The sequence below is a fragment of the Platalea leucorodia genome (assembly GCF_965183815.1).
Source record: "Platalea leucorodia genome assembly, chromosome: 13".
Taxonomy (NCBI): Eukaryota; Metazoa; Chordata; class Aves; order Pelecaniformes; family Threskiornithidae; genus Platalea; species Platalea leucorodia.
Window position 1 is genome coordinate 15,850,617 of NC_138835.1, and position 15,054 is coordinate 15,865,670.

The 15,054-nt window shown below is 45.4% G+C and overlaps 1 protein-coding gene across 1 annotated transcript in view; it reads left to right on the forward strand.

The window, feature by feature from the left end:
- Positions 1–3,941: 3,941 nt before the first annotated feature.
- ZBTB46 (zinc finger and BTB domain containing 46) overlaps positions 3,942–15,054 on the forward strand; it is a gene marked incomplete at its 3' end in the record, with an annotated part of 54,491 nt that continues 43,378 nt past the window's right edge. Inside the window, exons 1-4 of the mRNA XM_082326297.1 lie at positions 3,942–4,045; positions 4,152–4,361; positions 10,820–10,947; positions 12,769–12,908. Of these exons, the coding sequence (XP_082182423.1) occupies positions 12,855–12,908 (54 nt within the window). The 5' untranslated portion in view covers positions 3,942–4,045; positions 4,152–4,361; positions 10,820–10,947; positions 12,769–12,854. The remainder of the gene's footprint in view (positions 4,046–4,151; positions 4,362–10,819; positions 10,948–12,768; positions 12,909–15,054) is intronic.

Below are 15,054 nucleotides of genomic sequence, written 5' to 3' on the forward strand. Positions count from 1 at the left end.
AATAGTTTTGCGCCTCTATTTCAGAGCACAAAACTTTTGTAGGGGAAAAAACAGACTAATTAGGCCATTTGGGTTTTCTCAACCTGCTTCCAAACTGACCACATGACAAGGACACACAAGAAATCATTTTAAATGTAAAATCTCCTACAACTGCGGTGAAGATAAGGTAGAGCAGAGCTGAAGAAAGGAGGTGGAACGAGAATGCTTCAGCATTACGGATGATTTCGCAAAGGGGATGCGGTACGAACGCAGCAACCCTGGCAGCTTTCCTCCACCGCTGCTCCCCGGTCCGGTCCCACCCTGCCCCGGCAGAGGGGACAGCGGGAGGACGGGGCACACGAGGGCTGGCCGGTCGCTGCGATCGTCCAGGGAGCGATCACAGAGGCGCAGGGAGGCAGAATTCAACGACGGGCGCCCGAGTCCGCGTACGCTTAATTTGCCAGCCAGCGACAACGACGAGCCGCTAGCCGTTGGCGCGCGGCTTCGGCTCGGCTGTGCCGGTGGCTGGGGGTACGTTCGAGCTCTAGCACGCACGCTCTTTGTAAAGAAAGCAAAGGGAGTGTGTCGGGGCAATACCAAACTCTCTTGTGCTAGAGCAATCTGACTTTTACCTGTTTCCCCAGTGGCTAAAAGCTATCGGCGGTGCGATTAAAGTCCTCACCTCCGGCGGTCTCTGCCTTGATGAAATCTGTGATACGGTGGCGTGCAAAGGACGTCGACTCGGGCTGGAAACACGCGGCCTGTCGCCCCTGACATTTCTCCGAAGAGGAGCATCGTTACGCTCTTAACCTCTCCTTTGCACACCTCGTTTACGGCGCTTTGCACACCAAAAATCCCACGAACTACCCTGATTTTTCCTCCAGCTCATCTTTTTTCCTATCCTCTTCTTTTTTCCCACACACGTTCTTTCCTTCTTTATGAGGAGAAACCACCTCTCTTCTAAGGACAGGCTGAGCAATTGCAGTATTTACCTAAAATACAACACAACCTTCTAATTAAAGGAGGCGAGGGGACAGCGTGATTGGCAAAAGAATATTAAACCTTTGCAAGTCTCCTGAAATCCTTTGTGCGGAAAAGCTCTGGGAAACTCGGCCTGCCGCCACCCTCCCCCTCTTGGAGAGCGTTCCCCAGGGCAGTGCCCAGGCTGCAGCTGCTGCTGCGCTGGGGGAGTCAGCCCAGGCTGACACACAAATAAATACGACAGAAATAAATACTTTCTTCCAACAAAGACCGGGGGAAGAAAACCTGGGGAGGAGGAGAGGAGGGAAACGTACGCGCTGAACCTGAGGAGCTTTGGGATAAGAGGGGGAGCTCGGTCTCAAATACGGAGGAGCGAGGAAAGGCGGGAGAGCTTATAGCTGCAACCAGGTGTAATATAGATTTTATGCAAAATAGATATATTTGCATAAAGATATAGGTCCATTTTCAGTCAGCCCCTATAGCCTTCAGTCAGCCCCTCTAACCTTCACATGTCAGCGTGGAGCCTGAAAAAAAGAAAGACTTAAAGCACAAGGATTTAACACCTGCAGGCACAGGCGGGATAGCTTCACGGGAAAACCGGCTCAGCGTTTAGGGTGGAAAAGGGATTTTGGCTGTTTAGTTCCGGTGCTCCTCGCCCACAGGTGACAGAGCCCGGCAAACGTGCGTACGACGAGGCGAAGACGCAGGACTGTGTGTGTAGAAAAGAGCAGGTGGCAGCGGGAAATCCCGCCTGGCGACGATTTTGTGCTGCTTAAGTCTAAGAAATTGTGTCCTTCGTTGCATTAACAGACAACTTCTGCAAAGTCTTCATTTGCATTTTAATGGAGCTCTTTCTAGGAAGGTGCTGCTTGGACTCTGTCGCAATATAAAGCAAAGAGGTAATTAAAAACATGCCAGAGTTAAAAGACATTTCATTTTCATTAATCAGGTTTATTCATAGTCTTTTCAAAATTAAAGGTATTTAGGGCTTGTAGGAGGAAATGGGGGGGAGGAAACACATGACAGAACATCTGTTTATTTAAATTACAGACTAAAAAGTGGAAAATACACTTTTTGTGAGGGGACGTCCTAGAGATTAAAAGCACCTTGTAGGAATGGATTTGAATAAAGAGTAGGCATAAAAGTCAGCGCCGAGGTTTCAACAGCAGGTCTGCCTACTTGAAAGCGAGAGATGAAGAAAACATACAGGATGAGGGAAAGGAAACCACGGAGGAAATTTTTAAACCTTAGGCACGCAATTATCTGGGCAATTACTGTGATTACACACCTAAGCCAGTTAACTCCGCAAACAAATGGCCAACCCAAGTTACTCCTGTGTGTGTTTCCCCAATTTGGGGCACAATCACAGTATGCAAATGTTGATGAACAGTTTGAAAACATTTTATCTGCTGGACCAGCTCCTGCTTTCACAATCCAGCAACCGCACAGATTTCAAGAGCGATTCCCTTGCTCGCCACAGCTATCGTACGATCGGCGTCGGCTTCCTCCACGCTCCAGACCTATCCTGTCCTGTTAAGCTCTGTCCTTTGAAATATAGGGCAGTTTCTGTCAGGTCCTTCAGCGCGACTGCCAAAAGGGCAAAATCCTGCCCTTTGTTGCAACGAGAGGTTTTTCATCCCCGCATCCGACGGCGCCCTACGCCGAGGAGGAACTCTGATCTCCATTTCGCGGCCGCAGAACCTCCTTCTCCAGACCTCCGGCCACGCTCTCCAGCCATTAAGCCGGGCCAGCGCCCCGCTGCCCAGTGAAGTCAGGGAGCTCTGAAGCCGGCGGGGCTGCAGATCTTTTATTTTGTTTCTCCAGGGGGCTGGGTGAAATACAGCTTATTTCTTAAGAGAGCGGAAAAGTGTGGGTATTTTTTTTTCCCCCGCAAGGTGCTGCGGAGGCTGCAGCACCCCCGGGGCAGCGGCCCAGCGCCGCCGGGAGCGCAGCCTCCCGTGACGAGCAAAGCCCCGTCCTTCATCCCGCCTGCTGGGGGCTCCCGGGGAGGCCGCGGTGGGCCTGAGGGGACGCACCCGGACGAGGGGGGCCAGCCGGCCGCGGCGGCGCGCCCCCTCCCCGGGCCAGGCGCACCTGCCGCCGCGGCGAGGCGAAGCAGGAGACGCCCCAGAGGGAGCGGGGCCGGGGTCCGGCGCGGAGCGGGGCCGGGGCAGGGCCGGGGGCCGGGGCAGGGCTGCCGCCGCCTCGGCCCCGCCGCCGCCGCCGCCGCCTCACCCCGTCGTGCCCCGCGCGGCCGAGCCCGGGCGCGCGCCCCCGCCCTCCCTCACTTCCGGTGTCCGGCAGTGGCAGAGCCGCCGCCGGCGCCCCCCCCACCGCCCCCCGGCGCAAGGGGCGGGGAAAGGGGCGGAGATAGGCGAAGGGGCGGTGCTTGCGCCCGCCGTTAGCCAATCATCGGGGGAGAAAGGGGCGGGGAAAGCGCCGGCACGCGCCGCGCGGCGCCGCCCCCCCGCCCGCCGCGGGCTCGCGCCCCGCGCGCCCGAGGGAGCGGCGGGAGCGCGCCCGGGCGCCCCCCCCTCCTCCCCCCCCCCGCCTCCCCCCTCCGCCGGCTTCTCCCCCCCCCTCCTCCGCCCTCCTCCCCCCGTCCCCGTCCCCTCCCCACCCGGAGGAGAGGCACGGAGTGACCGACGGAGCCAGAGCTCCGGCCGCTCCGAGACCCCGCTCTCCTCCATGGGGCCCAGGTAAGCGCGTCGCCGCCGCCGCCCGCCCGCCCGCCCCCCCCCCCCCCCCCGCCGCCCCTCCTGAGGCGAGCGGGGGTCGCCATGGCCGCCCGCCCCCTGAGGCGGCAGCGGCGGGGCGGGCCGCCCCCATCCCCGCGGCCGCCCTGAGGCGAGGCGAGGCGAGGCGGGCAGCGCTCCGGGGGCGGCGGGGAGCCCCCCCTGCCCCCCGCCGCCTCATTTATTATCACCGTTAATTATCTTCCCCCCCCCCCCAGCCCTCCGCCCCGGCACCCTCCTCCGCCGCGGGGGGGAGCGGGGGCCGATCGCTCCCTTTGCCCGCGGAGGGGGGCACGGTGTCTTCTTTGGGACGCGATGTCTTATTTGGTGTGGGTGGATGGCTTAACTTGGTAAGTGACAGGGTTTAACCCCCCTCCCCCGGCCCTCCCCTCCCCTCGCTCCTCCGCCCGCCCCCCCCCCCACCCCCCCGTAACCTCCAAAAGGGGAATTTTCCAGCTGGTAATTTCTGCTGCGTCAACACCCAGCTCAAGGGAGAGGAGAAGAGACAAGGGGGCATTTTAACAGCAGCTCCACTTGCGAATAGCCAGCCTCAATCCCGGCTCCAGCATTAAAACCCTTTCCGCCCCCTAAAAAGCAGCATCCGTGCAAGTTGGACCAAGAGTTTGTCAGGAGTGTGGTTCAAAACTGCTTGGAAAAAGGGATGAGGTAATAATACTGGTGAAGCATGTTGTATTTCTCTCTTTCTGCCTGTCTCTCTTTCTCTCTCTCCTCTCTCTCTCGCTTTTTTTTTTTTTTTTTTTTTTTTTTAAAAGCCAGGCCTGTTTTGGGTTATTGTCTCCCCCTAAAGCCAGACATAGATCGCCTGGCCTTGCCTCCATTTTAATTGCAGGCTGAAATGGGGGAAGTGACCCTCTTTTTATTCTGAAAAAAAACCCCACCAACAAACAAACAAAAAAACCTTGAAAAAATAATGCTGTTCCTTTGGGGGGATATAGGTGATTTTTCATAAGGCTGTAACAAGTGCAAAAGTGGCTGGAAATGTTTTCTGTCATGCTGGGAAACTAGTGAGGTGTCTTCCCCCCTCCCCAGAAGAAAGTGGTTGTAAAATTTGGCCGAGGGGAGAAGGAGAGGTGCTGTGAAAGGTGCTGGTAAGAGAAGGGGCTGTGCTGCTGGATTGCCTTTGTGTCTCTGTAAATAGACATGTCAGTTCCCAAAGTAATACAAGTAGTGTCTGATAACTCAATCCCAGATGACAAATAGAGAATGGAGCAGATTTTCAGGACTGTAATAGTGGGAGGATTTCTCTTTTGAAACGGAGGAGGAAAAAAAAAAAAATGTTGGTACCTCCTGAGGAGGTTCTTCACCGGCGCGTTGTTGTGAAGCTGAGCGTTTGGATGAAATCCGGAGATATAAACCGATATTTATTTATTTTTACACCTGACAGGGGAAAGATAAACAAAGGAGAGTTTAACAGCTCTTTAATGAATTCCTCATGCTTTTTATTTTGCAATCTCAATGATTCATTTGGCAAGCTTTACAGGACCGGATTATTATCAGCATTGTTTAAAGCCATGCTAATTAGGAGATGTGTTTTGCAAACAGTGGTATTGTAGACACCTGTACCAAAGTTCTTGCGTGCATTTTAATTGCATCACTGGTATCATTTTTAGCATTTAGTCGCTGTAATATAGATCTAGGTCTCAGTTCTTGAACTCGATCAAGTATTTATTACAAGTGTGGATTCTCTGTGTAGATAGAGCAGCTCTGCTTCTAATGCATTAAATGTATTTTCTCGACAAGGAGAGGGAGTATTTTTTTCTTTTTTTTTTTTTTTTTCCTGTGGGGATTAAAAGAAAAAGCTATGTTATCCAGGAAGAGTGAGAAAAATGTAATTTTGAGGAGGAAGCTTGCTGTGACTGGATAGCTCTTCCACTTTTATCACTACCTTGCTTGATCATTCTATGTTTTTATAACATCTTTTTAATTGGAAATAAAATTTTACTTTCCCCTTCTAAATTCCGTCTAGCTTCTCTCACTGTTTGTCAAGTTTTATATTTTGAAATCCTTAGTGATGGAAAAAAAATGGGTGGAGTGTATTATTAGTCACAATATTTTCAGCGTGTGGTGAGGAATTTAAGGTGTTTTTTGGGAACTGACAAGAAATGGGTAGAGGAGGCTGCCCCACGGGCTGGAGGGAGAGCTACAAACCCATATTTAGGGGAGCTCCCAAACATAGGTTCCCAAAAAATATTACGTGCTTGGGTATGCTAGTGGGATAACCGTAACTGAAACAGAAAACTAGTCTTTTGCTTTTGATGCAGCCTGTCCAGGAGGGGGAAACTCACTCACAGCTAAACTTCTCTCGCAGTTGTTTTCATAGACTCTACGTTAGCTTTGGTGTAATTCAGTCAATTTTAGGACGGTACCAAAAAACGGGGTGTTGTAATAATTCTAACATTAGATGTTTATTCATGCACTTTAAATGCTGCTTCATTCTCGAGTGTGTAGGATTGAGCCTTTGAAAACATGACCTGTACACGGGGTTCTTGGAGACTGAAGAAAATGGGCCACTTTCTCCCCGTGGTCTTTGTTTTCTGGGACAGTTGTACAACAGTGGATATGTTCTTCGCAAGAGGAGATTTTTTTTTTTTTTTTTTTTTTTTGTTATAACTGGAAGCACTTAGAGGAAAACCAGTTTAGCAGTCCCCCCTCCCCAGCAGTCCTCTGTCGAATGGAAAAATGCCTCGTGGTTGAAAGATCTGTTATTTGCTGTTAATACGCCTGCTTTTCCTCCGGTAACGTGTTGTGTTGCTGTGAGGTTGAGCATATTCTTTTTGTCTTTGCTATCCACTTGTGTGGATTTTTTTTTTAGATACGTGTTTTTGAAGTTTCTAAGCAAAGTTTCCTGTCCTCCCGGCAGCGCAGCAGCAGGCTAACACCCAATCCAAGCTGCTATTGCTTGCTTTCAGAGCAGAATTATTTCATAAACAGCTCAACCTTTCCCAGGACATTTTTCCCTTCATGTTCTTGCCGGTTTTACTGGCTGCTCCACAGCACTCTGTAACGCTCTCTAGACTCCCCCTAAATTGGTAAAAAGCATTCACAGGGGTTTTCCTTGCTCCTGTGTGCTTAGTTTAATGGGCAAACAAAAGGGCAAAGAGAGGGCTTAGTTTAAGTCTTTGAAGAGCTACCTGCAGTTATAATGGTTATCCCATATGTCCGTTATAATTCCCAGGAGCCAGCAGTTCGTGTCCATTCCTGGCGGCGAGCGTTACCCTAGAAAATTCTGACACTTTGCACAAAAGGACTAATGCCGTGTTTATGTTTGGCTTCTGGCTTTACAACTGGCTTGGATATTTTTAAGCGCGTAGCCTACCTGTGTTTTACGTGTGTGATATTTGAAACTTAATATGTATTAATAGTGAAAGCAAGCGTGCTGCGGGGCTGCCTGTAGATAGCAGGGGTCACGTTAGGCGAGAGTACAAGGACCTACCACGGCCGTGAGATAGAGGGAGGTGTTTGGTCTGCGTGAAGGACTGCGACCTTACTCCTCGCCTAAGGATCTCCGTGAGCGTTTTTATGATGTTTTGGCCAAGTACAATGACAGTCAGGACTCCGGTGCTAAAATTCGTTGCTTCAAAACTTCACTTCATTCCTTCTTGGGGACTTTTTGTTTCATTCGGTGATATGTTTGTGTTACAGGCCCCTTAAATACAACCTTCAGTAGTTGGTTTTCTCAATTCCCTCTAGATCTTCAGTGCTTTAGGCAGGATGAGAAATAAAAGCGTGTATTGCTTGTTGCGATGAGATGCAAGAGGAAAGAATCTCAGCTCTCCTAAACCATTCAGTAGTTTTCTGGTTGGTGCTGCCTTGGTGTATTTGGATGCGCAAGGAGGTCGGTTTGCAGGGATAGCTGCTTGGGATTCAGTTCCCATCCCATAGCTGTCGATTGAAGGTGCTGGTGTTGTAACTGCTTTTCATCCGTCTCCCCCTCTGTGAAACAGGGGTGCCGGGGTTTACTTGGCTCTTCCAAAACATTTTCTAATATACTGATGAAAAATCATAGTTGTGCTAAAACTGCTTATTCTTCATAAATGCAAGCTAGTGTGAATTCCTCACTGAATTTCCTACGAGATACGGTGGAGTTCGGAAGCTCGTGGGTGGGGTTTTCTGTCCCTTACCAAGTTAGCTGTGGTGCAGTTATTTTCTGAACAGCTGCTTTAACTTTCTTCCATACCCATATATTTAAGAAACATCATTTTGTGTTTCGACTGCTGTTGAAATGTTGGTTTTGAATAGCTTCCGTGCTTCGCAGGCAGGACGAGATCCTTGACGGTAATTCTAATTAGATGGAAACGAGTTCCACTTTGCGGTGTTTTGTTGCGCGTAGGTAAGGGTACACGTGTGCGTGGGAACAAGCGGTGCAGCTGCCGAGAAGGGCAGTAGCTTTGCTGAAATGTAACAGGTAGATGCCGAGCTAGAGCTGAAACCCACCTTTTTGCCTTGCTTTCTGGGGATGCGGCTGGCTTTCATCCCAGCCCACACAGTGGTGATCCCTTCTGTCCTGTTACTGGCCTGGCTTGTGTATGCGCTCAGGAAGAAAAACATTCCGCAGATGTTGGAAGTTGCCTGGCTTTGGCTTTACAGTAAAACTGAGTTGGGGTCCCCTGTAATGGAGGGAGGCAACGAGGCGTCAGAAATATTCTACAAACACCGCTACTAGCTTGTGTGTGGATTAAAATAAACTCAGTAACAAGAATGTCAGTGTGTCTGCCAGGAATTTAGCTGCTTAAGAGCCCTACTTAGAAAAGTGAGTAGCGTTTTACGTATTAAAGAATACGTTTATACCTGTGTATACTTAAATACCTAGTTATCTTCCCTAATTATTTCCTCCTCCCGTGTTGAACAAGCCACTTGTTCCATCCAAGCGAGTTTGCTTGCTGGTATTTCTCACCTTGTGGTGCACAACTCTGCAGCAAGAGTTGGTATTTCAGGTGGTTAGCTCACTCTCTTTGAGGAAAGGGTTAAACAAAATTTGCACCTTTTGCATGAATACACCGTTGGGGGAAATACCTTTTTGACTAGTGCTCGAATCATGCTCTGAGAGAGAAGAATCGATGGTCTGTATTAGCCATTAGGTGCTTAAAATACCCAAACCTGACACCAAGTAATTTAAGTACTGATAAACCAAGTAGTCAGGATGCAGTACTCCTGAAAGTCCTGCCACTATAGTATTGGAGAATGAGGTGGTGGCTAAATATAAAACTAGTTTATCGACTTCCTTCTTAGTACCACTGTATCCTTCTTGGCTTCAATCCACTTCTTTTTATTTTTTTTTTTTAATAATAGTTGATCAAATCTGGATTATGAGATTTATACGAAAAAGTAAAAAGGGATACTTACCCAAGGCACTAAGTGCTTGTACCACGAATTAGAAAAACAAACTTAGATTGTTCACAGAGCACCTCGTATGTTATCTTTAGTTTTGCACTAGTTGATTTTTTTTACTCTTGGATTATCCCTGACTCCTTACGTGTCTTTTCTGTCTCTTAGGTGCTCTTTCCCTTGGTTCCTCCCACTGCTAGACTTCTCTTTAAAAATTACCTCATGATTCTTCCTCCTTTGGCTCCCTCCCTTTTTACGTACTGAGTTTGGGAACTTTAGCAAAGATCCCCTAGTTAAAAAGCCAAAAACCAATGAGAAAGTTTGGGGGGAACCATTCTTCAGGGCAATTCCCAGTGTGATATGCTTGCACTTCTTTAATCCTCTTTTTTTTTTTTAAAGGTACTTTTTATGTTGTTTTTTGTCTAATAGATGCACAGGAGCAAAGTCTTTTTGCTTAGATTACTTTTGTGGTCTTTTTTTCTTTTAAGTGGAAGCTTAAGGTCTTGTAGGAGTTAATGGCACTCGGACAGGTAAGTGTCATACTCGCCACAGGCATTTGGATTTTTTTCAGGTTGTTTTTTAATCTTCACTGCTAGAGAAGCAGATATATCTGTAGCTAAATTCTTTTTTTTTTTTTTTTTTTTTTTTTGATATCACCAGAATTCTCAAGCCTGGTACCCTGTAAGATACTTGCTTTTTAAGTCCTGGCGAGCTCTCCCATGTTCTTGCTGCGTTCTGCAAGGTCCGTGGCATGGATAGCGTTGGATCTGTTCTTGGTGCGACCAGATGAGAGAGAGAACAGGGAACAAAAATAGGGGAATGATACGAGCAACTGTTTCTGTACCGCAGTGGAGCTCTCCATGATGGAGAGACAGGCACGTGGACAGGGTTGGAAGTTATGGGGAAATGAGTAAGTGAAATGCAGAGGAAATACAAAGAACTATTACTGCAAGTAAGCATTTTGAACTAGAGCATGCACCTAGTGCCCTGTAAGGAAAGGTGCATCCTGTTGTCTTAGCAAATTGTTACCAGTTGGAATATTGTATTTCGGGCTGCATAGGTTTTACAGGCATGGAAAAGAAACCTTTTACCTTCTGTTAGGCATTTGCATCTTTATCTTTGTCGGTTTTCTTTTTTCAAAATGTTTAAATTTTCTAAGAGGAGCAAACTGCTTTACTTAGTGCTTTTGTGCACGCTGTTCTTTAACTTGCGGGTGACACTGGCTTTTGAAGGCTGTGATTCAGTCGAGTTGGGTGGGAATAGAACTCAAATACCTTACTTTTGTATAATGCGGGCACGTATTTTTTTCTGTAACCTCAGGCAAATATTTTGGTTTGGAGGGGAATCACTGTAACTGTGAGGTTAGATTAATACTAACCCCATTTAAAGTGTGTGGATGGCAGGTGTCGCAGAAACATTAACTGAAACTTCATGATGTTAACTAGAACAAACATTATTGTTAAAATTGTTTTAAATCCTCCTATAAAGTACTGGTTTTTACAGTGGCTTCTTCTGACTATGCTTCGACAGAAGTGCTTTGAAGTTGTTAATAGTCTTCAAATTTGTATGCTAAACTCTTAACACGAGAGCTAAATAATTTTTCCTATATGTCAGAATATATTTCCTATATATCAGGGTATTTCTTGTTTGAAATGGCAAACAGTGTTGTAAATGTGCAGTTATTTTAACTGTTGCTTGTAGTTATCTGACACTGAAGGTTTTTGTATTAAGTTTAGATTTTAATTTTTGCCTCCTATTCTTTCCGTTCCCAAATACAGGACATCTGATGAACCTTTTGGAGCTTGTTACCAGAGACTATTCTCCTCTATTCCTTAAATCACACAATATCAAGCTGTGAAACATCGTGACGTTTATTTTTGCTAACAGAAAACATTTTCAAATATTGGTAAGTTCTTGGCATTTAAAGATATTTTTGTAACATGGTAAGGGAAAGAGAGAGAGAGTAGCTGGAGATAACATTGTCATGAGGACTTACGGTTCTTTATAAAATTTGCCTTAACATTGATAACAAAGGCTGGGTTAGAAATCTTACACAACTGCAGAAGTTGAAGGAATACCTCTGGCTGTTCTCCTGCGCCTACCTTGTGGTAGGGCTGCCTCCATTAATCATGGTCACTTGGTTCTCTTCTGTTCGATTCAAAGAGGAAAACAGGTGCAGAGCTCAAAGCAAGAAGAAAAACCGCAGAGCAGTGCAAAATAGTACAGGTCTCAGCTTTATCGTTCTTAGCCGACTCTTCTGGCTCGTTTTGCGACCCTGGGACAGAGGTGTAAATGAGAGTCTTAACAGTAACAGTCCGAAGACTTAAGTGAAAATACGTATTACTTTTACACTTTGCTGACAAATTAATTTCTCATGTGTCTGTGTCGGTCTGGCTCCCTCACTCCACCACTTTATTTTTTTTAACTGTCTAAGTAACAGGACTAAAAAGAGCTAGCCAAAACAATTGCTATGGAGAAGCAATCAGAATTAGAGAAAGGCAAGACTTGGCAGTCTGAAATAGAAATTGAGAACAAAGTCAATGGTATTTGCTTCAATTGGGTCGTATGTGTTTTGAAGATTTTCACAGTTCTGCTTGTTGCCATAAGAATGCTTGGATTTTGCTTATTACTTCATTTGTTTATTAAATATGTTATTTCACCGTTTATAATGACTTTAGTTTGTATTGGAAAAGCTTTCTTAAGTTTTATCTTCTGATGTTTTCTTTCACAATCTGTTGCTACAGAAGGTCAGTCTTGAAATCAACAGTATTGAGTTATAGTTTATTTTCACTGGAAGAGCTAATCTGTATATTGAAGATGTCTGAAATATGGAGATCAGAAATATATGGCAAATACTTTGCTGTAATGACTAACAGTATATAAACAGTATAAAGTTTTTGAATAAAGTGTAGTCAGAAGTTTTAGTTGAAGCTAAACATTGCAAGTGTAGTGAATAGGCTATTCTGAAGAAAATAAAGTCTGTTTTGTATAAGAAAAACAGGTGTACAAGATGATAGTTACAGCGGATGCGTCCTCACAGACAAAAAACCCGTGTGTAGATGAGCTATTCCGATTCTTTATACCTTGTAATCATAAACGTTAATATTTTACCTGAGAAGTCTATCTGTGAAGGTGCCTTACTATACCTAAGTATCTATATTTTACACAGAAATCTCAAAATCTTGGGGTTGTTTAGTCTCTTAGCCTAGAATGGTGTCAGCCAGTGGAAACTGGCCATTAAACGTTTCAAGAGGAAATTCTCTCGAATATTCCACTGCAAACTTAATTTTTATTTTTTTTTTTCAGGGGTTGTATTGGTAGCTTTTTAACCTCAGTGTTTTATAGGTCAGATAAGGTGAATTAGTGCCCTTCAGGCCACAAATGTCTCTTTAAAAAGTCATTAAAGTGAGAATGTTTTGAAAAGCTACCAAACAGGAAACACTGTTGTTTCAAGGATCTGTTTGAAGTTTTAGTATCTAAAATTAGACTTTTCTTTCCCATACTTTAAGAAGTAACTCTTGCTTATATTATTGCGAAAAGGTAACCAGGATTTCATTGCCTGCGACGTATTGATACGCTTTGAGTTAACATTTTTTGGGGTTCGTTGTCATAAAAAGGGGTGTTATAACTGAGTTTGGGGGGAAAGGACTTTAAAATGTATCAGTGTTGTTCAGCAATCTTGTAGCTTAATGCTAATAACTTTTTCTGGTTTTGTTTTTTATCGTAGTTCTGTCTTTCTCCTACAAGAGTTCATACCAGTGCTACTGGAAGGTCGCAGGAAAGTGCACTACCTGTGCTGCCCTAGGGCTGTTGATGTCCTCAGCTGTTGTAGGAGAAACACTAGACCTGGAACCCAGTTTGTTACTGGTAAGAAGTAATTGTCTTGGATTTTATTTTTTTGTGGAATATTAAAGTCTGCATGCTTCCTCTAACAAAATCACTGAAAATCTTTTCACTGCTTATTACTTGAAGAACACTATAGCAAAACGTGCATCTCTGGTCTTCCCCCTCTCCTATTTTTAACTTCACAGTTTCTAAATTCTGTCTTTTGGTTGCACTTTTGTGGTGTCCAGCTTCTGCACGCTGCAGCTGGCCCCGTAACATCAGGTAGATGGTTTGACAGGTCAAAGGCCAAAGCCAAGTCTCCAGTTCAAAGTTCTGGAGCAGAGGGTGACATGTTTAATGAAAGCTCCCTGTTATTTTATGTTCGGCTTATTGGAGTTAGAATTTGCTTGTGGTTCGTGTTTGGATTGCAGAAACAAAGCTTTGATGATAGGAATGACTAGAAGCGCGTAGTGGTTTGCACGTCCTTATTTTGCTGAAATTGGCCGCCTTTTAATTCCTAATTGCATTCAGATCTATGTATTTTCATGGTAGAAGCGATTGTGAACTGATGATGTCTTAAACGTATTGTATTTCCTGACTAAATCTAACCTGGACCGACGGGGAGTTGGAGTCTTTGCCTGCCCTGAGAACTAGTGGGTCGAGCGAGTGATTTCTTTGCCGGTGTGTTACAGCTCCTGAAGGTGTAATGCTTGCCCTGCTGCTGCTGTTTGATCTCTACTCGTGGACTTTCTGGATTGTAGCTACTACAGAGATGCTAAATGGAGATGATGTTTTAATGCTGTCAATGATGGGGTAGCATTGGCTTGAAATTGGAGGAATTTTAGTGAATCCTCGTCAGGCAGAATTTAATTAAATACTGGCAGAGGCCTGTGGTTTTTTGGTTTGGTTTGGTTTTTTCCCTACAGTCATTGAGAAGTGAGTGTGCCTCTCAAATCTGATAATAAAAATATAACTAGTTTGGGTTTTAAGTTCACTGGAAATCGTTTGCCTCCCAAATTCTTGCCTTTTCTGTAATTCTGTAGTATTTCTCAAAGTGAATGATGAAACTTTTTATTTTCTTGCTGTGACTCCTAACCCGTAAGGATGAACATGAGCTGTTGGGCTGTAATTAAACATTCTCATCCCCAGTCATAAGGGAAAAGTGGTACACTGCTGTTTTCATGAAACCGTGAGTTGTGAGTAACCTCTTTGGCCCAAGGGTCTGGTTTGGTCTGTTTACAAACATCTGCCTGTTCCTCTTTGAATTCAGAGTTGTGGTTGGAATGACCAACTTAACGAACGATCAGTTTCGTGAATCGGAATAGGGTAGAAGAGTTTCCTTTTGGCAACTGTTCATTTTTATAAGCTGTTACTTGCATCTACTTTGAACGAAGCTGAACATACGAATATAATTTTGGGGTATCTAGTATCACGAACTTAAAACTCTTCTAGACTCGTGTGCTCTTCTTCAAGCACACTTAGGAGAAAACATTTTACTTCTGGAGATTTGCACTTGTAAAGCTCACGAGCAGTGTCTTTGCAGGGAGTTATCATCCATTAATATCCCGACTCTTCTGTCTGCTCTCCCGTTTAGGAGAATAAGCACAGGTACCGCCCTTTTCAGTTGCTAAGGCTACGTTGGGGTTTTTTGTTCTCCATTCTTTTCAGCACAGGGCACATGGATAGGAGGAATCCTATGCATTTCTCTTGTCTTTAATTGGATAAAAGTGAAACTTATATACACACTGTGTCTTGTTGTGCAAGGAGGCGTTTCAAGCCCAATCTCACCTTACAGAGCTCCTTTGCAGAGGAATTTAAAAAATGTTGGAATGTCCTGGGAGTGGAGACATGGACAGGACACAGGGGAAGCAGAGAAGTGGGGTGTGTTTGTTGGGTTTTTGTATAATAAACCATCGGAGTGAATTTGAGTTCTTCCTTAATCTGTTTTTACTTTTCCCTGAAGGGAGAGGGGGGAGGAAACAACACATTTTTGGTTAAATTCCAGTTGGCCTGTTTTCTCCGGGGAGCGTAGAGTGACTGGTGGAGGAGTGCACTAGTGAATACTTTGGTACTCATAACTCGTGTCCTTAGTATTAAGTGTAGAAACGTGTTTAGAAAATTGTAACAGACTAAATGTCGTGTACTTTAAATTTTTGGTTTGCTTATATTCCGAGAGGGCAAAAAGTAA